Source organism: Calliphora vicina, chromosome 4 (assembly GCF_958450345.1).
Source record: "Calliphora vicina chromosome 4, idCalVici1.1, whole genome shotgun sequence".
Lineage (NCBI taxonomy): Eukaryota > Metazoa > Arthropoda > Insecta > Diptera > Calliphoridae > Calliphora > Calliphora vicina.
In genome coordinates this window covers 122,176,824-122,201,910 of record NC_088783.1, presented here as the reverse complement: position 1 = coordinate 122,201,910, position 25,087 = coordinate 122,176,824, and the positions used below count along the sequence as shown (strand labels likewise).

Here is a 25,087-nt window from a genome sequence, read left to right as displayed (position 1 = left end):
TGCCGTGACCAGGATTCGAACCTGGGTTACTACGGCCACAACGTAGGGTCCTAACCACTAGACGATCACGGCTATTGGAGATACGTTTATATTTGAGGCAAACATGTGTGTTGAAATAAACACGCACACTCGATTAAAAAGCAATGAAATGAAAGTGAGGTTGATTTCTATTATAAAGGTGAAAAAGGGTGGTGAATTGTGTTAGCTCTAGTTTTAGGAAGAAAATTAGTTGGTAAACATATAAATGCACATACTACCTACTCGTTAAATAGTTCGTTTTTTTTTGCAAATGTTGAGGCTTTAATACCTTTATTATTAAATGTATGATTAAAATTTGAAATTAATGCCCTGTTAGATATGGATTTAATAATGCAAAAATTGTTATTAATTGAAATTAATGTGTAGCATTAAACAATTTATTAAGACATTAGGGCACACCTTTAAATACAACTACACTAATATAGAAATCAAGTGGATTGCCAAGTATATTAACTAGAATATAAACCCCCCAAGTTACAGACAAAAGTTTAATGTTGATTTTTTTACTAAAAACCAAGGCTACCTTTTAGAAACCGTTAAATGGTATGTTTTGTTACTGTATTTTAGCAATAACGATATTTTCAAGCCAATTTTGGACACTCTATTCCAAAGTGAAGCGTATCTCAGAGAGAGCGTTCTGTAGGATCAAAACAAATAGTAATCGGACGGGGCAATGTCTGGACTATAAAGCGGGTGAAGCAAAACTTCCCAAACACTTCATGTCATGGCCAAATGTTGTCATGATGGACTATCATCGCAAGTAATAATTCGTATGGTACCCAATTTCCCTGCTTTTGAATGAATCATGCTGCTCGCAAACGTTTTGAGGAGTTCCTAATGATTCTGCAAGCTCTTGCTGAGTTTGACAATAATATTTATGGAGTAATGCCTCCAATTCATGGTTTTTAAACTTTTTTGGCTAGCCTGGGCGATCTTTGTCTTCCGTGTCAACTGAACCGCAAAAACCATCTCTCGCACGTTAAAGCCGATGGAATACATTCATCATAAGCGTTGGTGTACAATCGATGTGCTTAAATGACAGATATGTTCCCTTCAAAATAACATATACTACATATGTCCAACAGATACGCCATCTATTGTAAATCCCGCATTTTTAAGTCATACACCCAAAATATTTGAAAAGATTTATATTTGGTAAAAAGTCATGTTTTTGAGTACTGAAATCAAAAAGTTTCTCCCAATGTATATTTACAATACCATCCAAAAAATTATTTATTTCAACTGGCAACCCCTTCTTGTGACCCTATGCATTAGGGTTGCCAGATAACAAAGGTCAAATAACTGGACAATAAGAACAATTTACCTGGATTTTTAAAAAATAACTGGATAATTTAAAAATGCACTTATAGTTCAAAAAAGTTAAATTTAAGTTAAGTTGTTTTTTTACAAAAATAAATAAAAAATAAAGAAACGTTAAATTCAGTCCTACATACATATGTATCGTCACCTAAAATGCAAAACAACGTATCACCAAAAAATTCTAAGTTGATTTTATTATTGATTACGATTTACTACTATCATATTACATATGTATGTGTAAAAAATTTTAAACTTTTACTTTCAAAAATAATTAAATCATAACCAAAATTCAAACAGCGTATCATCAAGTGCATGATATTCTTAAACAAAATAAATTTAACGCTTTGAGTAATTAATTTATAAATACTATTTTACCCTATTTTATGTAGATTCCTTATATTTTTTAATAAATTTGTTGCTATAGAATTGTTTTAGGCAATATTTTTGAAAATTTAATAAGTACATTTTTTTTAATTTTAATAAGTATCTTTAAAAACTCCTTTTATATTTAAGATTTTATTTTTTCATACAAATTGATATTGATGATACGTTATTTTGGTTTTAGAATTAAAACATTAATTTTATTGTAATCCAAATTTTAAAATTTTGTTTCAATACCACAATTGTGAGAATCCATATCAAAACGGAGAGAAAACAGCTATTTTTGGATTTGACATCTTCGATTTTAATCAAAATTGCCACACATATTACGGTTCCAAAGCGTTTCACAAATCAATCATCGGAAACCCTTTCCACTTCAAAAATATCGCGATTTGAAAATTTAAAAATTTGTTAAAATTGTCTAAAATTATATACACATACATAATTGCCAATAATATTGAAACTACTCAAAGTCCAACAAAATTTTTGATTCCATTTTCAAAAAAAAAAATGTGTAAATCAAATTTTAAAAGGTTAAAGGTAAATTTTCGGAGAAATGTTAAAAATGTCCAATATCGCAGTGTTAAAAATTCAGAAAAACACATGGAATATCTTACGGCAAAAGCAGGAATCACTTTCTAGGGTTAAGTTCATGCATTACATTATACATAAAATAGAAATATGCTTCTGGCAAACCTTCATCCATATATCCTTTATCATCATTATAACCCATGGTAGGTGTTCATATTGTTCAGGTTACGACGATTTTCGTCAAACAACCCGAATGTGAACAAAAGAGCGTAATAGAGCGTAAAAATACACACAATTCATTCAGTTTCTTGATGTTGTTGTGGATATTTTATTTTTTACCCAAAAGAGCACACAAATTAAATGCCTCTTTTTGCCTACCAATGATTATAACAAATTCCCATGTGACTTTTCGACAAGCGTTTTGAAGAGGTATTTTTACCTCTTTACTGCTGACCAGGATATATTAATCGGTCGGTTGCTCGCTTGGTACTAATCACTGTAAGGAAAAAATACAACTGACTATACATTTGCAATTACAATTATATAACTGTACAATTTTTTTCTGTACAAAATATTAATTAATAAAAAATATAATTAATAAAAAAATATTTTGCAAAATGAAAGAAATTATTTTTTAACTGGACAAATTGTGTTTTAGCTGGAAACTGGACAAGACACAAAAAAACTGGACAATCCAGGCCATTCCAGGCCGTCTGGCAACCCTACTATGCATACATCCATCCATCCATGCAAATGTATGAATATTCCATGTTGTATATAACCGAAAAAATACAACAAACTTATCATCCTCATATCACTGGGGACACATCAGAAACGCGCCTTTACTTTGTGTGAAAAGAAACCTAAAGCTAAAGCCGCTTTATAAATGTAATTAATAAAATTATTTAAAGATTTTGCGGCTAAACTTTTTGCTGTTTAGCAAATGACACAACTATTTCGTAAAAAGCATTTAAAATAAAGACCAATTTATTAAAAAACAAACAACAAAAAAATGCCCTGACCTATATACTCATAATATGAATAAATAAGTAAATGTGGGTATGAATATGTGTTTATTTAAATGAAATGTATCCTCTAGATTAAAACGTTTGATTAATAAGAATTTAAAATGTAATCGCGTGTAAACTCTATTTTTAGTAACTATTGTTAATTAGCAGCCAATAATAAATTTGTTAAGTTATTGTTAATTAAATTTTGTTGTTATTGTTGAAATATTACAAAGACCTTAAGAATAAAACTTATTAATTTTGTGCAAGGTGTGAGAGTAAAGTTATTAATATATTACAATATAAAAAATCAAAAATTAAAACTATTAATAAAGAATATATTGTAGTAAACCCGGTATAATTGTATTCAAATTTTAAATAGGAATGTCACGTTACTGTTTTGGAATGTTGTGTGTTTTAAGATTCAATATAAGGCTGTATTGCAATTTGTTGTGTGATAGTTGAGGTGATAAATCATTTTTGAAAACCTAATTACCCCACAAATTAGGTCCACTCTGAACTAGCTGTCAAATGCAACAAAACGCCTTCATATTAAATACATACTCAACAAAATGAATTGATTTCATGTCCCTGCAGTTCTGGCTAAGTGCTCCAAACTAGTGATTGTACTTATCATTGTGGTCACCACTAGTGACAATTGATCCTATATAAATTACAAAGAGTAAACTTTGCATTACATAAGGACACTTAGTGACAACTGACTCTACAATAGACTTAATCTGGTGGGTAAAAAAATACTTTCTAAAGTGAATTACAATAAAATGATCAAATTGGATACACCTTAGATTACATAGGGGCACTAAAGTGACTATTGACTTCACATTAGATTACCTAGGATGTTTAAAGTAACCAATTGACTTCTCTCTGTATTACAAAAAGTGCATAAGTCTCAAATGACCCAATAATATAAAAATTGAAGTCAGTCAAGTAATTAGACATTACTGAATATTACTTTCTAAGAGAGACACATTAACTGAACTGCTGGAATTCATCTTAAATACAATACAATCATAATCTAGTCTGTATGTATCATTTATAATTTTGTTTACATTTTATTGCCTGGAGTTAAACTCATAATTCTTATGAATGCCAGGGCTGCTATAGACATTCAATACGTATAATATACATGATGTCACTGTTCTCTCAATGTTTAGATCGCTTAAATATTGATGTTTGGCATGCGCCACAAAAATCACTTGGTTTAACACTTGAGAAACGACGAACAAACCAGCAAACCACCCTCTTCTAAAGTTAAATCTTTTGAAAGATCATGTATTTCATTTGCCACTGTATAATATTATACTACTGTGTTTGTATAAATATTATTGGTTTATTTGTTGTTCTTTCTTAGATTTGCGAAATTAGTTGGTTTAAAGCAGACATTGATTGTTTTTGGTATTTTTTTTTGTTGTTCTCGATGCCAATATACATAAAAGTCTTTTGGCTGCCGTTTTATGTTTAAAGCGATATACGACACCATCGCCAAGTGTTTGGGATATTTGATTTTGTTGTACATTCTGTTTGAATTTCGTTGTTTGTGGCTGGTTTGTTGTTGATTTTCTACACTTTATTTCACTTGAATTGTCAATATTTCTGAAAATAATCGTGATCTTGTCGTTTGACAATAAAATAAGTACATAAAAACTACAAAAACAACAGCAACAATTACCAGCACTATGAAATCAAAATCCAATTGGTTCCAAAGTTAAATGACGAATACTCAACAGAATAAAAAAAGGGGACTAAATATGCGAATTTCAGTTACACTTCGAAAAAAATCCTAAAGGAGCTTTTGTGTAATACTTTATATTTTCGTAAATTTTACTGTTAATAACATTTACTTTCTTGACGGCCTTCTGTTCACATTGTTCACAAATTGCGCCTGGAAACTTTTCAACAAAAACATTCAATAAAAATGTAAAAAAAAAAAATGAAGAAATTTCTATATTAAAATTCTGAACAAATAAAACAAACTAAAGAAAATTTGTTATTACGGTATTTACAAAACAATGTAAACTTAGGTTTGATTTTTACAAAAATTTTCTGGCCCATTAGTGACTCAGTACATATTTTGTTAGACATCCCTTGTTCTTTATTACTGCTTCACAGCGACAACGTTTTGAACCAATTAAAGAGACATTCGTCATCTATGAAATATTTTACCATTCCTTTATAACAGCATCTGATAAAGCTTCATTCGTGGTATAATTTGCAGTCCCTATTTTGTGATCTACAATTTCTCATAGTTTTCTATGAGAATCTGCATGTACCTCATTTAATTTAACCACTCAGTTACAACCCCAGAAGTGTGTTTGGGGCATATTTTCCTCTGCGTATGGATACAAAACATCGTTTAAAATGTATTTGTATTTTATTCCAGTTATAGTATATTTTATGATACGAATTGGCAACGTATCTTGCCCTGAAGAATAACACCTCACCATAATATTGTCATAGCAAACATAACTGTCTATTAATGTTCTTTCATCATTATTTAAATGTTCCTTAGCAAATTGTATACTAGAAGTATGAATTTTTTGCAAATAAGAAGTTTTTCGCGGGGCGATATCAACCAATACCAGCCTCATTTGCTAATAGTTCCAGAACTAATTTAAAATTTTGTATTATTGATAAACTCCCAAGGAATTTCTTAAACTCCCTTCCCATTGCATTACCTTGGAGAAGTTTTCCTCCTAAATTTTGAGTTTAAACAGTGCCTGTCTCAAGAATTTTTTTTTAAATTTTTGAAAATATGAATTTGTTAATTGAATATTTATCATAGATAGTTTTTTGTTTCAATTCAGCATTAAAATCGTTAATTATTTTGGTTTTAAAATTTTCTCAAATCTTGACTTTAGTCATTTACGGAAAAAAATACATATAGAAATTATCAAAATAAAACAAAGATAGAATAATACATACATATTATTTTTAAAAAGTTTCCATTGTTTTAAAATGCTAAGAAGTATAACCACATTGTATAATTGTATTTTTTTTAAATTTAACAAATCCGAAATTTACTATAATTTAATAGAAAACCTAGTAAAGTCGATTTTGTCTTTAAAATATAAATAACATTTATATGTGGTAAAAGGTCATGTTTTTAAAAAGAGATAGGTTTGTACTTACCAATACTTTATGGTGAAATCCTTTGAAAATTTTCTTAAGATGGTTTTTATTGTAATTCTAAATTATATAATTTAATTCTATTCTCTTGTAGAATATTTAAATTTTCCTTATTCGAACACTATATTAAGCTCCAATTCAGATTTTTTAGTTCTAATTGATTATTTCTGTTAATAAAGATTGCACCAACATGTCTACCAAGTTATCTTTCCTATTGCACCTTTTTTTCTTTCACAATAACAACATTAATGCGTTTACAACAACAACAAGACGGCATCTCACTAAATTTATTCTCCCTCTCCACTCCCTATTAACAAACACGAGCAATGAAACACACGCACACAAACACTTCTTTTTATCGGCTTTTTATTTTTGTGCAATTTTGTAACACATTTTGTCGTTATTAATTTTATATTTATTGATAAATTGTTTATAGAAACACATTAAACACATCTTTATTTATGTTTTTATGCAAAAATATTTAAATTTTCTTAATTATTTCTATGTACAATTATAATTAAAACCACCACGAATCACTTAACGACCGAAAAGTTGTAAATTAAAGCAATAACTAAAGAAACTGTCAAGTAATTGTGGGGAAGTAAAAAGGGGAGAATGCGCCATTTACTTAAATTGTTGTTAAACAGGGATGTGTAATGTTGCAGCATACAAACATACATATGTATGTATGTAAAAAGGGGAGTAAGTTGAAAAGAATGTAACGACTTAATAATTTAATAACAAATTTAAGCAAATTGTATTAATAGAGTAATTTTAAAAGTAAAAAATTATGTAAATAAATAAATAAATAAAATATTATTTTTTCCAATTGCACTTAATGTTACAAACAATTTAAAAGGCTCTAACATTCGTCATGATCTACGGAGGGTATAAGAAAAACCCTGAACTCCTAATTTTAGACACTTAATACTTGTAAGAAAACTAAATACACTTGACAAAAAACATAAGTATTTCGAGATTTTTTACATCTTTGTATGTATGAATTTATAAAAATTTATAAAAAGTAACTGGTAGTCGTTATAACCGTTTTCAATTATATGTATGTATTTCCAAACTATAAAAATGTATTTTATTTATTTCCTAAGTAATTGTAATATTAAAATACTTTAACATATTTTTTCTCAGGGTAGCTTTATAGCTTCAACACTATATTAAGCTCCAATTCAGATTTTTTAGTTCTAATTGATTATTTCTGTTAATAAGAATTGCACCAACATGTCTACCATGTTATCTTTCCTATTGCACTTTTTTTCTTTCACAATAACAACATTAATGCGTTTACAACAACAACAAGACGGCATCTCACTAAATTTATTCTCCCTCTCCACTCCCTATTAACAAACACGAGCTATGAAACACACGCACACAAATTCTTCTTTTCATCGGCTTTTTATTTTTGTGCAATTTTGTAACACATTTTTTCGTTATTAATTTTATATTTATTGATAAAATTTTTATTGAAACACATTAAACACATCTTTATTTATATTTTTATGCAAAAATATTAAAATTTTCTTAATTATTTCTATGTAAAATTATAATTAAAACCACCACGAATCACTTAACGACCGAAAAGTTGTAAATTAAAGCAATAACTAAAGAAACTGTCAAGTAATTGTGGGGAAGTAAAAAGGGGAGAATGCGCCATTTACTTAAATTGTTGTTAAACAGGGATGTGTAATGTTGCAGCATACAAACATACATATGTATGTATGTAAAAAGGGGAGTAAGTTGAAAAGAATGTAACGACTTAATAATTTAATAACAAATTTAAGCAAATTGTATTAATAGAGTAATTTTACAGAACAGAATTTTAATAAAAAGTAACTGGTAGTCGTTATATTTCCAAACTATAAAAATGTATTTTATTTATTTCCTAAGTAATAGCAATATTAAAATACTTTAACATATTTTTTCTCAGGGTAGCTTTATTAATATTTATTTTGTATATGTTTATGTATAAAAATTAATTAATACTTCAGCCAGTGGGCACATTGTCTGGAGTCTTGAAATTTTCAATAATCGTTTTTAGATGAGAATTTTCAAACATGACATATGGTTAATTCAAGTGCTGTTATAAAAATGTGTTAATAAAACTAGATGTTAATAATTTTGTTTTATTAGAATATTGCATGAGTGCTGACACAAAATCGAATGATTCATATTTTAAGAAAAAACGCGAAATTTATTTTTTTTCATCAATTTAATTCAGGGTTAAAATAAAAATAAAACAAAGGAGGCAAATTCTTATAAATAAATTAAAAACTACTACAAATTTATTATTAAAAAAGGTCAAAAGGCTACAAAAAATAATAATATTAGACGTTTTAAATCTCGCTTTTTCAAATAATTTATAGTTCTATTTTTTAAACACATACATACTACTATTTCTATAGCTTTTTATTTTTTTCAAAATGGCTTATTGTTGAAACAAATTAGTTTCAATTACTGCATTTTATTTTATAATCAAGTTTAACAATTTATATTTAAATTTTTATTACTTTGTATAATCTTTCAGCGATTCTATAAAAGATTTTAACATCTAACACTGCTCATAACTTATAATACTAAATATAAAAAATTTAATTATTAATTATTTTTGTTAAAACAAACGTGTCACGTTACACAACAATTGATTGCAATTTTTTTTACGAGTTTTATTACGAAAACTACAAATTTCAAATAAACTGAGAGCATTGAGTTCTAGAGAGGTAGAGTGAATTGTTGTACGAGTACTGATTCAACCAAAAATTTATTGGCATTTCCGTTTCAAGAGCCCCTGTTAAGTGAAATTTATTATTGCAAAAGCGCACTAAAGTATTCTACAAAATTACATATTATGTAAGTAAGTATTTGTTCATACTTATTTACATAAATTTAATGATTTGCGGTTGTAAAGAAATTAATAGTTTTATTCAGTTTTTTTATTTTTAATACCAATCAACAATAGAACTTAACTTATGCACCAACACACTAGCATTTCCACCTCGGCACTGCCAGCCAATCACCAGTTAGCTAGAGATAGAGGAAATTCCGTAAGGGATTGAAAGTAAAATCAAGTGCTAAAATTACAACAAATGTTACTATTGATAATAATGTACTATTTCTTATCTATTTTAACAACTTTTCGAGATATTTATGAAAATTTATATTTTTGGTTTATTATCAATCCTGGCATATTTCTTTTATTTTGTCTACGATTTAAAAATGTTCAGTTCATTGAATCTTCAGAAAGTGTTTAAATGTACCTGATAGTACTTAATTAAAGGTACTAATATAATATTTATCCCCAATATATCACTAATAGTTTTCATTATAAATCTTAACAATGAATCCCTTTTTCAATCGATTAATTTGCATTTTATCACCGGCCATGACAAATCGCATTAATTGAGATTACAATTTTTTTGTTTTGTTTATTTTTTAATAATTTTTGTTTATTCTAATGCAAGAACACACATACACATCGTACATACATATTTCAATTCATTATTAATACTCTGTTGAAGGTTTGAGTCATACAGAATTTAAATTATTTTTTTGTTTATTTGCAAAAAAATATAGAATAAATAAATAATTGTAATAAAAAAAATGATACAAGAAACTTGTTCGGGGGCGTGTGAACCCCTGTTAAGTAAAAGCTTTTGTTTTTGCGCTGTAAAGCATTTAATATATGCAGATTTATCAATTCACACTGCAAAACACATCACTCAATTAGTCAGGCAAACTGCCAGAGAGTGAGTCTGCCTGTCGGCAAGCCAGCCATTCAGTCATTCATTTAACTATTTAGCTCAGCTAACCGGCTTAATGCTCCCTCGTGCAAGTGCAACAACGTTTGTAATTTCTAAAAATAGATTTACAATCATAGAAAAATATTAAACTAGACATACATACATAACATTAATAATAAATTTTAATTTATATTGACGATGTGAAGCGGTTAAACAAATAGTTGCAAGGGATTTTTCAAATTATGACTATTTTAATAGCTTATTGTTATTTTTTAGTTTGCGGTTGGAGCAAACAAATTCTTAGAACAAAAATATGAGAGAAATTAGGATTTAATGGAAATTTAGACATTTGTAGTTTTTGGTATTTATTCAAATTTTATAAAAGTTTTTATTAATAATAATATAGTAATTGATATTTATATCCAAAAATCATTTTTTATTATTTTATATTAATTTTTTATTTAATGTTTCAGTTTATTTTAAATTATATAATTCAATTTATATGTTTATTATAAATAGTTTTCAATTTCAGTTCAGAAATCATGATCTTGTGTTAACCCGAAATATAGTTTATTTCAAATTAACTGTTTTTAAAATCAACCCTGTTTTGACGCCTTTATCTCATTTACAAATTCACCATAAATATATTCACCACCTTTAAGCATAAATACAACCCTGTTCAAAACAGCAATAACCGATTACTCTCACATCTCTAATAATATCAACGTAAACAACGCCAAATTCCATTTTTCTTCTACAAAAAAGCCAATTGCTTGTTCGCAAAATTTCCAATTTGTTTGTAACATTTAAAATTTTTATTCTACTATAACTATCTATTATTACGCAATAAAGTGTGAAAACTTTGTAATGTATTGAAAGCTGTGCATTAAACTTCAACATTTTTGATTGTAAAACCTTGTGTTAAAAAAAAAACAACAAAAGAAAAATTGATTTGTTTAAAAAAGAGCAAAAAATGAAACTAATAATAAACTCTGTAAGCAAAACATAAAAGCCAATAATTACAAACAACAGGAAGAAGAAGCGAAAAACAAAATTTGGCCAAGAACAACAACAATAAGAAAAAACGAAGGAAAGAAAAGTAGAAAAAAATACAACTAACCTCACTTTCAGTGCAATTGACAAACAGTATACCGAAAAAGAAAGAAAAACGTCAAAAACGCGCGTATTAAACATACCAAAAGCAAAAGAACAGAAAATTTCAGCCAGTCTGTAGAATATTGTGACACAAAGACATCATTAACAAGTGTTTACGATAAAAAAATTAAAATAAAAACCTTTTGCCAAAAGGGTGAAAAGCATAAGAGAAGAAAAGCGTTCCATTTCTCTAGAAGTTGACCAGTTTGGTTAGAAAATTTGCAAAAATTTCACCCAAAAGAAAACAGAGTTTTCAGCACATTAGAATGGAAGTAGACGATGCAATAGTTATGGCAGAGCCTGTGGAAGAGCAAACTGTACTTGCGGCCGTTGCTGGTGGCGAAGGTGAGGATGACATTGACGAAAGTAAGCTGACTACACCAAGTGGTTCAACGTCGTCTAAACAGAAACGTGCTAAAATTAAACATGATAAAGAAGAACCACCCGGTTCATTAGACATGCAAAATAATGATTCTGTATTAACAGCTACACCATTTAAATTGGAAGTATCCGGTTCAGAGGATGAAAGAGAGGAGGAGCGCGATGGTGCCAGCAAAGCAGCAATTAGGCGCAAATTGCTATCGACCCCTATGGAGGAAGACACAGCCGCCAAGGATGGGTTGGAGGAGTTGGAAGAAGTGGCAATTAAAAGAAAGCGCTATGAAGTGAGGAGGTCTGGTTCTGAAGAGTGTTTACTAGGATTTGATGAGCTTAGTGGCGAAGCGGAATTGGTAAAAGCAGAAGAAGCCACAGAAGAGCCAATGGCAGTAGTGGAAGAAGAGCCTGTAGAAAGTGTAGAGGAACCATTTAAAAATGTGGAGGAAGTAGCAAATGAGGCCACGGAAAGTCCTTTGAATTCTCCCAAGTCCTCTAAAAAGGTAAGATTTATTTCTTTAATTTATTTATTTTACTTAATTTTAACTTATATCTTGTTTTTTAGGCTTCTCCGTTAACAAAAATTGCCTCGCCTGCATTGCATACCACTAGATCAGCTTCAAAATCTCCAAAAGCCCTCAAACCCAAAACACCACCTTTAGAAGTTGCAAAACCTGCTCAAAAATCTCCTAAGCCTCATATAGTAGGTGATGGCGAGGAAACTAATGGCGTAGCCACAACACCATTGAAAACTAGTTCTCAAACTCCAGGAAAAAAACCCTTATCTCCCCAGGATGAGTTCTACAAGAAACCTTTCGAGTTTGGCTGGAAACGCGAATTGGTGTGGCGTGCCAATCCGGAACAAAGCAAGGATAAAGCTGATGTGTACTTTATATCACCAGCCGGTAAAAAACTGAGAGGACGCAGCGAAATTATACCCTTGTTAGAGGGCGATTTAACCATAGAGCATTTCTGTTTTACACGAGAGCCCTTGGGAGCTGGTCCCGAGGTGGAGACAGTGAGAAGTGCAAAACCTTCTTCAAGGGCCTCGGTAACGGCAGCTACATTGGCGGCCGCTCCAACTCCACCCAATATAGGCAAACGTGTTTCGAAACCTAAAGGACCCAAAGGTGCAAGTCCTCCCCCCCAAGGCTGGACACCCAGCAAGGCTCTGAAAGTTAACAATGCTGCTTTGCTAAGTAGTACAGGGTCGGCTGGCAGGGTTAGTGCCGCACATCATACAGTGCCAAGCACGCCGCCCAGTAGTCGTAAGCATGATAACGCTGTCCATGCCACTGCTGCTCATTCCGCTAAGAATACAAAAGCAAAAAAGTAAGACTTTAGAAAATTTCCTTAAATACATTGGTCTTTTAACTACTTTTAAGTTTTCCAAACCAAATTTATCAAAAATATAAATTTTATGTAGCTCGCTCTCGTTTTGTTTGTTTGTTTCTGCAACTATTGTGAAATTTGTTTGCCACATATTTGTCTTTTCGTTTGTAGATCAGCAGTAGCGGCCAAAACTGAAGTTATTCCGGCGGATGTTAAGAAAACACCTCCAGCTGCTGACACAAAAGAACCCTGTACCGTAGCTTGTGCAAAGGCACAGGGCCAAATACCACAACTGCAGTGTACGAAATGTTTGTGTCTTCACCATCACGAATGTGTGGGTCTCAATCAGCACAACTCTGAATATCGCACCACAAGCAATAGTCGTGGCAAGGAGTACATATGCGAGGTGCCTAATAAAGATTTACTCTGCTTTAATTTTTTACCTATTCATTAATTTTATTTTCAAGGCTTGTTTACCCAAATCAGTGGAAAAGTCTTCACCGGTATCTAGCATGTCAGTGGCCGCAGCAAAAGCCCCGGCACATGCTGTCAGTAATAAACGGCCAGCAGAAAACAAATTTCCTCAGACTATTGCTGTGGTTAAAGGCAAAAAATACGTTATGGTGGCTAAACCTTTGGCACTGCCCAACGAGTGAGTTTTGTTGTAAAGTATTGTGCAAAATACACAAGAAAATTCTGAGAGCGAGCTTAAATTTTGTTTAGAACTAGATGTGCAAAAACTACTCCGTTTCTATATAACTTACTAATGAAATGTTTTTGAAATTTCTTTTTATTTTTGCTAATTTCCAGACATGTCAATGATATTGAAAATGATTTGAAGCAGATTAATGAGAGTATACGCAAGAATCGAAAACAATCAAATAATTCACTGGATGGCTCTTCACAAGCACACAATTCACATAATTCCATAGCGGTTGAACAGTCGAATAAGTTATTTGCTACAAATTTCTTTGCCAACGTTTCATACGCTTATGATTCATTATTGTGTATTTTAAAATATTTAAAAATACATGTAAGTTAAAATACTAAACAGGAAACAAAGAAAAGTTATTAATGGTTTAACATTTTTGTACGTGTTTTTTTAAGGAACGTCCACGTGCCGCAGCTGTTTGCAAGTTGTGGAATTTGGCTGCTAAGGATACATCACTTTGGCAAACGGTGCGTATGAAGAACTCTAAGGTTTGCAGTTGGACTGGATTTGCAGGGGCTTTACGTCGCGGCGAAACCAAACAATTGGATTTGCGCAAAATGCTTTTACCTAGTGGCCGCAGTGAAGATATGTGGAACGACTTCTGTTCTAACATAGGTACAGTATGCTCTCTGGAAACCATAGACCTGTGCCGCTGCTCAGCCCGCGTGGTGGAGAGTTTGTTCCAGAGCAATCGCAATTTAAAAGTAATCAATGCTTTGGCTATAAATGATGACACCATTAATCTCGAACATATTGCCCTACTGCAATCATTGGAAGAGCTGCGTTTACGTACTTGTGAAGCAGGCGTTTTGTCTGGAGATCTCGCACCCATGGCTTCACTCTCCCAACTAACACACCTATCCTTAACTTCCATTAAGGGCTTGGGCGCCAAGAGTGTAGAAGTGTTGGGAGAACTGACCACCCTGAAGTCATTGGAATTGGGAGAATGTGGCGATTTCGATTCGACATTTGCGGAAGCTGTCCTACCCAAATTAATAAATTTGCAAAGACTACGCCTGGAAAACAGCCAAGTAACAAATGTCTGCACTTTGGAAATTCTCGATGCTGTGGCCAGATTGGTGCAATTAAATCAATTGGAATTGGTGAATTTTGATATCAAACCCGGCTTCGATGAGAAATTAAGTTTATGCATGAACATTAACAAGTTGCTCATCATTCCCACGTACATTTCTCAGTCGGCCACCACCAATCAAATCGTCCTGAGTGCCGTGCAACAAGTGTCTGAAACACTGAAAGTATTCACCTGGTGTGTAACCGTTGAACTGCTGCGTGTAACTGCACTTTACGTCGACCAGTGCGAAGAATCGACGAAAAAGGAAAAACATCATTTCGACGAATGCATACCGGTATTAAAACCGGTACCCGGAGCCACCACCGGCGAAGAAGAAGATGAAGAGGCAACCGCCAAACCCAAATCTCCGGCAGTCACTGAGGACGGTAGCGCCGCGACAGAAGTTCCCCAGATTGAAATTTTACCCCTGGACAAAGTGGAGACCATATTAGCGGAAAATCTCCCCAATACCAAGTTCACCATTGTCAAGGTGCCCTACCATGCGACTTGTAAACAACAGTTAGTGGAGTTGAATTAGTTGTCTGTCCGTCTGCCCGAACACAGCCTTTGTTTTTTTCTAATCACGTTAAAACTATCTTTAAATGAATACACTCAAAGTGTGTATTGAAAATAGATGATATTTTTCTATTATTAAAATTTGTTTCGTTAGGAGAGCGAGCCACCTTTTAAAGGGTTTATAAATGAAATTTTGGTGTAATAATGACTGAAATTAAAATTTTAACAATATTTACGTAGTAGCTCTAAGATTAATCTAAACTTTAATAGTAACATAAAAAACAAACAAACAAACATTCATTAACAAACACAAACAAGGCAACACAAAACTATACGAAGCAACATTAGAACATGAATGACACCAATTAGTTAAATATATCGTGGAGAGCAAGCGCAACATCTGAAGGAAATTTAACTATTGGTAACAAAATTTTGAATAACAAAAACCGAAATCACTTATTTTTTTTAGTAAAGGAATTACTACACTTTAGAATATATTCTTAAACAATATTAAATCAGCAGCAATTTATTAAACCATATATTTAATAATTTTTATGTGAATTATATTATTTTCTTTTTTTATTTTCATTTAGTATTTTGTATGCTAAAAAAATTTATCAAAATAAAATCAATCACAGTTTTATTAATTTTTTTCTTTCGGAAAATTTACACATAAAATACATACATAAATAAGTTTTAAGATTATTACAGATATCTGATTAAATAAATGAAATATGAATAGTTCTATAACAATAAAAAGAAAAAATAACTACAAGACGTATTTTTCATTAATTTTGGGTTACATGTTGTTAATATTTCATTACATAGTATAATTCTTTTAATTGTTTACTTCATTAAAAGATAAAAATTTAAAAGAAACAAAAATTGATTTGTCAGAAGTGGGATTCGAACCCACGCCTACAGAGTAGACTGCGACCTGAACGCAGCGCCTTAGACCACTCGGCCATCCTGACATGTGTTAAGTCAGTGACAATTGTTTGTTTTGTATGCCACGCACACAGTTGCTATCTCTGCCACATTTAGAATTTTACACACAAATCAAGGCGTTTTTAACTAGGTGACAGCAGTGGCAAATAGAAATAAATACAGGCGAATTCAGTTATTTTTTATATATGGAGTTTGACATAAATACGTTCCGGCGAATATTTTTTATATGTGTAGTTTGACATTTACAATATTGAACTTTTTTGTGAAATGGCTCATCCAAGGCGAATCTATAGATTCGCCTTGGGCTCATCAAAAAATACATACTCATTGTGTCATTTTACGACGAGCAACAAGTAAAAATAGTTAAATTAAGAAAATAAATTAAATATTTGAATTAAATTACCTTTATGGTAAGAAAACATTATAACAAGGTACACTATGGTGGTTACCAAATGCAGTGGAGGAAAAAGCTGGCCGGGAACAATATGGTAACTATTAAAAATGTAAAATCCCAATCATGAATAAAAATCCGCGGGAAATCAGTGTGATATTTTACGACGAGCAACGAGTAAAAAAAAGTTAAATTAAGAAAATAAATTAAATATTTGAATTAAATTACGTTTATGGTAAGAAAACATTATAACAAGGTACACTATGTAGATAACAAATGCAGAGGAGGAAAAAGCCGGTCGGGAACAATATGGTAACTATTAAAAACGAAAAATCCGAATCATGAATAAAAATCCGCGGGAAATCAGTGTTAAAAAAGTGGGAAAAGAGAAAAAACTACCGCGGATTTTTTATTTTGGTGCATGAAATTTAAACATCATAGAGCTGCAGTGTGCCAATTGTAGTCGATGGGTTCATGAATCCTGCATCGTTTATCAACTGGGCAAACTGGTGCCATTCATAACAAACTATGTTTTTGTTTTAAGTAAAATGAAAATGTTAAACAATTTAAAAATTATTAATCTACTTGGTTTCTTTACAGCCATACCACAAATGTGTGTCATTATCATGTCATTGCCAACATGAGACATTATTCTTTGAAAGAAGACAAACGGAAAGTATTTTCAGTATTTATAGAACAGTATTGGGAAGCTGTGACAACAATGCAACAGTACGTTCCTTATTGAAAGATATCCAAATAACATCCAGAAAACGTGTCCATGCTTGGTTTGTTATCCTCCGTTTTAACTCAAAGTGATGCATTAAGACTAGCAGAAGGTGTTTATGCCCAGGGTAAGTTGTGCAATTACACTCAATAAAATTATATTTATGTTAGACGGATGTGATCCTGTGCAGAAATCATTATGTACTATACGATTATTTATGTTTTTTTTTGATTTGTGACAATTTGGTATGATTCTACGTATGATACCATTCATCATGTTTACAAATTGAGTAGTCAAAATGATTAAAGACCCAAAAAATAAATGTTTTGGTGGACAGAAGAGAAAAGGGAAAATAAACCATATCATGGTAGTTTATTTATATCAGGCGCGGATCCTGGAGGGAAATATGAAATTCCTCCAAAACCAAAAAGTTTTCATATAAAGACGGAAAAAAGTAAAGTAAATTTTACTTTATTTTCCCCCTCCCCAAATGGTTGACCTGTATCCGTGGCTGATTTATGTTATTACATATCATTGAGGCAATTCAGTTTAAAAATTGCAACACGTGTAGAAGATATGTTTACTGACGAGAATTTGTAACTAACAGGAAAAAAGTATTAAAAGGTGGAAGCAAAAATACTTTTTTAATTAAAATATTTTTATAATGTTTACATTTTTATTTCCATGAACTTCATGAAAATCCGTTGATTATGTACACTGACTTTAAACTTCAATATTTTTAAGCTTTAACTAATATTGTTGGTAAATTTTTTCTTAATATTCCACAATTTATTGAATTCGTTAAATCAAATTTAACGGTTTTATCTTAATTATGTTAACTTTATTTTACTGTTAAATTTAACATACACTGTTATTACTAGAAACTTGGCATTACTTTCCTTAACATGTGTTCAAAAACAGTGATGGTAACTTGTGTGATAAAAATCGATGGATATGTAAATAATTAAAAAATTTATATTTAAACGGTCTCCTATTAGGTCGTATTGTCATAATGTCCTAAAATATTTTTTTAGTTTAAACCATGATACAATAATTGTAGAAGGTAGAATCACTAGGGAGAATTTTCAATATTTAGCCCTATAACGTCAAAATTTAATTTTAATTTTTTTTTTCATATTTTTTTATATTTTCTTTTGTTTGACGTACAAGAATTGTATCAAGGCGAATTCATATAAGGTGACCTCATCCCTACAACAAGTACAACAATACAAAAACAACATACATTTTGTTTTTGCTTTCTTGCCCAATCTGTCAAAAAAACAGCTGTGCAAAGTAAATTAATAAAGTAGCGACAGTACTACAACAAATACAACATTTACAAAAACCACAAGCAATTTTGTTTTTGGTTTAAGGTCTGAGCTGTCAAAGTTGCCTGTTGTTGTTTTTGCTTTTGGGCTTGTTGTATTTTTCGCCACAACAACCACAAGTGAATTGACAGACTAGACCAAAGTAAAAAAAATAGTCAGCTGTTCTACTGAGTCTACTTTATTAATTTACTTTGCAGCTGTGTATAAAGCAAGGCGAATTTAATAATAAACTGGAATTTAACAACAAACCAGTGAAAGATTTATATTTATTTTTATTTATTGTTTTATTTCTTGTGGAGAATGGTAATATTATCGATGAAGAGTTCAAACGCGTGGTGAACAAAAGAAATTTAATATTAAACAGCGGAAACAAATTGGAAACATTAAAGTGGGTGTCTAACTTACTCTTGAATTTCTCCCATATAAGGTTCCGCATTTGGTAAGAGGTTAATTCCGCCTCCAACCTTCACCATACTGGAAGCCAAAAAGTGTTTGGAACAAATACGGGAGTGTGGCGAGAGATTTACTCGGCAAATTTCACTCCACTTCTTCCGACTTAGTTCATCTTTAGGTACGCGGAACAAAGTTCCACTTCCCTTTGGATATTTAAATTTACAATAAGTGCACACACGCATATTTTAAAATTGATTTTATTATTATTAATATCACTTTTTAAACTTTATGCTTTTTCTCACTTTTTAATTTTTTTGGCGCGCACTAGAAAGTAAACAACAAGCCAACAATTTTGACAGTTTGGGCAAAACAGCTGATGATCAGCTGGGCTAATGAGGTCACCTTATATGAATTCGCCTTGAATTGTATAATTGAGAATTCATTTTCTACTGAGTGTACCTTATATCGTTTTATCATGGTTTAAACAAATTTTTGTTGGATTTCAAACAAAAAAGATATAAACTCATAAGACTTTTTGAGCTATGTTTATTGGTTTGTCATAAAATAACTCATTTTTTTGTTTGCAACACAACAAGAATTTGTTTAAAATAAAAATTTTATTTAGGACATTATGACAATACGACCTACATAATAGCAGACCTTTTGAATCCCACAATTATATTTTATGTGTGACATAGTCAAATTTTGAGCATACATACATAAATTGAAATTATTAAGGTTATTTCTTAACTTCAAGTTAAAATAATTTTTGTATGTAAACTGCGATTTTTTCAAGCTAAATTCGGTGGAAAAAAATAGAGGTTAATTTCTATGTAAATATCTTTGCTTATATGCGATTTGTAGTCCGATTTTCCCGAATTTAAATAGCAATCCAAGTTGGAATTTAGCAGATATGTATGTATATTGATGCATCAATCAATTACATATGTAAGTTATTAGTTGGCTTCGGAAAGTTGATTTCAACATACAGACGGATGGTATTTATAAAGGTCCAATGAAAAATGTGGAAATTAAATCCGAATTTTCATAAGAAACAAATTTGATCACTGATTTAATTTAGAGGCGCAACAGCTCCTCTGGATTTCAAGTAACATTGACAGTTAAATTATCAATCAAGATGAAGGGTATTTAATCAGATTCAGCCTTCAACACTCACAAAAAATCTACCAGAAAATCACCAAACGGCCACTTTATTACTATATTTTTAACAGTTAAAAACATTCGTTATCAAAATTTTTGCTTCGTTTATATGATCAGGCGAACGAACATGGCTGACTCCATGTAATTTGTAATAACGTGTTGGATGTATATAGAGGTATAGGCCGTTTATGTTTGACTCAGCCACTATCTCTTTGAACAAATTACATTTTTCTACTTACTTTAGTGTTTGCAACACAGTTCGTTTCAAACAAAATGTTGTGACTGCCATCAGAAATTATCTTTTGCAAACACAAGTTGAATTCAATAGCTTCATTGATGTTTGCGTTTTTGTGGAGAGCAGACGAACATTAAAGTTACTTTCAAATTTAGTAACGCCGCAGAGTAGTTAGTGAGTGGTTAGTAGTGCAAGTTAAAAAATAAGTAAAAGAAAAACAGCCTAATAAGAAAAGATCTACATAAATATTTTTGTAACAAATAAAACCCAAAAAATAAGTAAAACGAAAAAGAAAATTATAAAAAAGTTACTCAAGGATAAAGTGTATAAAAATTAAACTGTTTTGCTGAATTATATTTTTAAGTGGATTAAAACAAACCAAAACCTTTCAAGGCTAAATTCCAGTTTAAAAAAAGGAAGAAAAAAAAACTGCACTACAACAAAAACAACAATGAAACAAACTGCAGCAACCGAGGTGAGTTGCAACTTACTTTTTTTATTTTTACTTGTCCAGAAAATTACTTTAAATATAAAGTAAATCGAGGAATTGCTAATGAAATTTATTGCTGAATTAAAATATGTAACGAATTTTTACTTTGTAGCAACAATAAATTAATTAATAATTTGCTTTTTTTAATGTTTCATTTCTCTTGTTTCATTAAAATCGTTTAATTTTGGAACACTTGTTGCTCTGGCTCTTCTTTTCTGGCTTGTTGTTGTTTTACAGTTTCCGTTAGATGGTTATGCACCTGTTGTTGTTATATTTTGTTATTATTATTATTTATTTAAGTAGTGCCGTTGTAATTATACACGTACATTCATACACAAGGTGTATCTAATAAGGTGACGTCGAAAAGCCAGCTGACTATTTTTTGCTCGATTTGTTTTTTCACTTCTAGCTGTCAAAGTTTGTTTACATTTCTTTATTAATTTAAATTAACGTTTTTGTTTCTTTTAATAAAAAATATAAAATAGTAGAAAAGTGAATAATTGACAATATAAAAGTGAATGGAGTACTTATTGAAAGTAAATTTCACGTATTTATTTATTTTTACCCCTGTTTTTGATTTTTGCCGTCTTCTGTTGTTTAGCTGTTTGACAGCTAGCAAATAATTTTACAAAAACAAAGTACATGTTGTTTTTGGTAAAGTTGTATTTGTTGTAGAATTGGGTATACCTGTAAATAAATTTGCCTTGTTCATACATATGTACTTGTACATGCATGTACTTGCTTGCACTATTTTACAATTGACATATGGCGGTGTGGTGTATTTGTTGCTGTTATTTCATTAGTGGCAGAGTTGTTGTGTTATCAAGAAAACCTTGAAATTGCTTTTAGTAGATAACTATTTTTAAAAAAAGTACCCACCTATACAGTTTTGAAATGAAACATCACACTTTATTTTGTTAATGAAAAATTGCTACACATATTCTGTTTCATATAAGTTTGGTTATTGTATAGCTTCATTTCCGGCAACACAAGGAATTTCCTCTGAACTTTTAATTTTAGGGTTCTTTTCGCCATATTATGTACATATATTCAAACATGCTATGTACGCTTTACTCTGTTTATTGACCCTTTACTGGTTTTATATTTAAACACCACCTCCAGTACCCGCCAACAGCTTCGCCCTTCGCTGCTTTGCAGCAACTGTTGTTGGTTGTCTGGTTGGTCTATTAGCATGTTTTGTGTGTGCTAGTGTGTATGATTATGTAGCACCACCATTGTATATTTTAAACCAGCAGAGATCCAACCGACTGTTGTTGTGGCCCGTTCCAATGACTAATTTTTAAATATTTGCTCTTATTCTATTCATTCATATTTTATTATTTGGACTCTTCTACATTACAAAAAATATGTATTATGTGTACCTATCTTAAATACTGCAATGAAGGGTAAAAGCGGCTAAGTCCATTAAAAGAATTGTTGGGGTTTATATACCCCGACAAATTAATTTTGAGTTGTGTCACTTTTGAACTGAGTGTGCGATATTTATATTAAAGCATACACGATTTATCTTGGCCCATACAATAATTGCTCTAACGATAATAAGAAATAATATTGTTGAATAATTCAATCAAACAGTATCATTTATGTATTTGTTAACTAGTATGTATATAAGCCTGTCGCCAGCCAACCCCTCCGCTGTCTGATTTTTATTAAATAATTTGGATCCGTTAGGATTATGTGTGGAATCAGTATTACAGTAAGCAGAGTTTCAACTTTCTAGATTTACGCGGAGCTCAGAAAGCTCTGGAAAGAAGCAAATATACTCGAAAGATCTTAGGAAATTATATATATAGATATTATTTAGTAGACCATTAAATTAAATCATTTCGGATCGAAATTTAAACTTTTCATGAAGGTGTAATTTGACATACATATGAATTAATTTCCTGAACAGATGTTATCAAACAACTTATTGTTATTAAGACAGATTTTTATTATTTATTAAATTTTTTCACTTATTTAAATTTTTTATTCTAAAGGGTCTTTCATTAAGCGCTTCCTATCTTTAAATTTAAATCTATGGACATTTGACAAAATAACTTAAGTGGAATTTTAAAATGTTTCAGGAAAGCGTTTCAAAAAGGTACAAGTTTGTTAAAATAAAGTACCAATTGAAAAACTCAAATATTTATCATACATATTTATTAGTAAAATTGCCATTTTTGAATTGTTAGTTTCTTGAAACAGTACCTTCAGAACCCTTAACAACTTCTTTACAATCTCTGCCACCACATTTAACATTGTGTAGTTAAACTATTTTAAATCTTAATGGCTGAGATACAATTTTATTTTATTTCATTTTATTATTTCAGTTTTAACTAAAAAAAGAGTATAGTATTTCTTCAGTACAGAGATCCAGCATTTGTTTATTTGTTAAATACAGGTGTTGTTACACATTTCGTAGTTTTATTTAATCTTTTTTTTGTCGTTGTCTTCTTTTTGTTCAAAAATAACGACAATATAGGTTGAGCTCATATTTAAATCATTATAGAACATAAAGTACTTAAATATATACAAACACGTACGTACACATCGTACGGTTTCACAGTGGAGAGTTAATGGAAAAAGGTTAAAACGTTATTGTGGCACGAGCTTTAAAAGTTAAGGAAAGAAATTGTTAGAAAAAAAACATATTTATGCTTGTCAGAGTGAAGTACTTGCTAATTAAGTATGGTTAGTAGTGTAGGCTTTGAAAAATAGTCAAGTCATATGATGTCCACTAATAAAAAATAAAATTTAAATAATGATTTAGGGTTTGTTTAAATTTTAAGTTTATTTTTAGAATCATTCTTTAAGCTTTTTTTATATAAAAGTATCTAATTTTTGGTGGAAACTAAATCTATTCTTGTAACTATAAAAAAAGTAGTAGAAGTGTTTTAGCTTGTCATTCATTTTATTATAAACTTTAGTATTCATTCATTCTTGTGTAGAACACTTAACAAAAGAAATCAAAATAATTATATGATTTAAACAAAAAATTTCACTTTATAACATGTATTGTATTCAAACTATAGAAATAATGAGACAAAATCAACCAACAATGACAATCGACAGCAAAAAGAAGTCAAGTTTTGTTTTCCTTCTTGCCATGAATTCTTTTTCTAAACAAAATTAAACAACATTTCAATATTGAAAGTCGTTAAAGAAGATTTATTTCTTGATAAATTTAATGAGAAAAATAAACAAATTGTTTATTTTCTATAATAAAGTAAAAGTTATCATAAAATTCAGTTTTAACAAGTTTTTTGAAATAACAACTGTTACAACCGTTAGTTTTTTTTTATAGAGATTTTTATAAAATAAAATATTTTATATTGAATTTATGTTTAATAATCATTTCATTATTATTGTTTCTTCTTGTTAATTTCATTATATCACGGCTTAATCTTTTGCTTGCATTATTAGCTACTTTTTTCAAAATAAAACAAAATTTTAATAATGCGTACCGTACCGTTCATTTACTTCCGGTTTCGTGTGAAGTTTATATTTTTTTTTTTGATATTTGCTTCTCCATCTTCTTTAATGATTTTTTTTGCTTTATCAAAATGCCCGCTTTTTTCACTTTTCTTTGCAACAGGTTGGTCAACTATTGCTTTTTTTAGTTTTGTCTATTTTTTTTTTTGGGGTGATTTTAGTATTTTACGCTGAATTACATTGGACAGCAAGTGAAAGGTATTTAATCATTTCTATAATTTATGTTGAATTTGTTATAGTTAATTAAAAGTTTTGTTGCAGGGCAACATTTTAAAAATGTTGCTCTCAACCTTTTTAAATGCAACAGTTTTTGTTGCCAATACAACCAAACTATGTAATTTTTAACAATTAATCGTGTTTGGTTTAATATTAAAATGAACTATTAATAAAATAATAATTATTTGTCTTAAATTAAAATGTTACACTCTAAAAAGGGCGACATTTTTATATACATTTTTAATAACTTGTTGCCCAGTCAAATTGTTGGCTTTTCTTGAAAGGAACCCTATTAATTTAATTATAAAGCAGATTTGCTGAGAGCTAAATATAACCTCTCCTGAAATTATGATAAAATTGAGACAAT

At 30.4% G+C, this 25,087-nt stretch overlaps 2 protein-coding genes and 2 non-coding genes across 5 annotated transcripts in view; 2 read left to right on the top strand and 2 right to left on the bottom strand.

Annotated features, from left to right (window-relative positions):
- Window positions 1-72, bottom strand: TRNAH-GUG (transfer RNA histidin (anticodon GUG)). Its single transcript has one exon. It is a non-coding gene; the product is annotated as a tRNA-His (tRNA).
- Window positions 73-10,996: 10,924 nt separating this feature from the next.
- On the top strand, window positions 10,997-16,114 carry LOC135956224 (uncharacterized). 2 transcript variants are annotated; one of them, XM_065506636.1, is made up of 6 exons: window positions 10,997-12,210; window positions 12,273-13,039; window positions 13,211-13,445; window positions 13,507-13,691; window positions 13,850-14,072; window positions 14,147-16,114. In XM_065506636.1, the coding sequence occupies exons 1-6, from the start codon at window positions 11,599-11,601 to the stop codon at window positions 15,359-15,361; spliced, it is 3,237 nt and encodes a 1,078-aa protein (XP_065362708.1). In that variant the 5' UTR covers window positions 10,997-11,598; the 3' UTR covers window positions 15,362-16,114. The 2 variants fall into 2 exon arrangements, with proteins under 2 accessions (XP_065362708.1, XP_065362707.1); XM_065506635.1 differs by lacking the exons at window positions 13,211-13,445; window positions 13,507-13,691 and having other exon boundaries at window positions 10,999-12,210.
- A 116-nt stretch (window positions 16,115-16,230) lies between these two features.
- On the bottom strand, window positions 16,231-16,313 carry TRNAL-CAG (transfer RNA leucine (anticodon CAG)). Its single transcript has one exon. It is a non-coding gene; the product is annotated as a tRNA-Leu (tRNA).
- A 4,301-nt stretch (window positions 16,314-20,614) lies between these two features.
- mdu (meduse) overlaps window positions 20,615-25,087 on the top strand; it is a 31,312-nt gene continuing 26,839 nt past the window's right edge. The window contains exon 1 of the mRNA XM_065506964.1: window positions 20,615-20,994. Coding sequence (XP_065363036.1) covers window positions 20,971-20,994 — 24 coding nt within the window. The 5' untranslated portion in view covers window positions 20,615-20,970. The remainder of the gene's footprint in view (window positions 20,995-25,087) is intronic.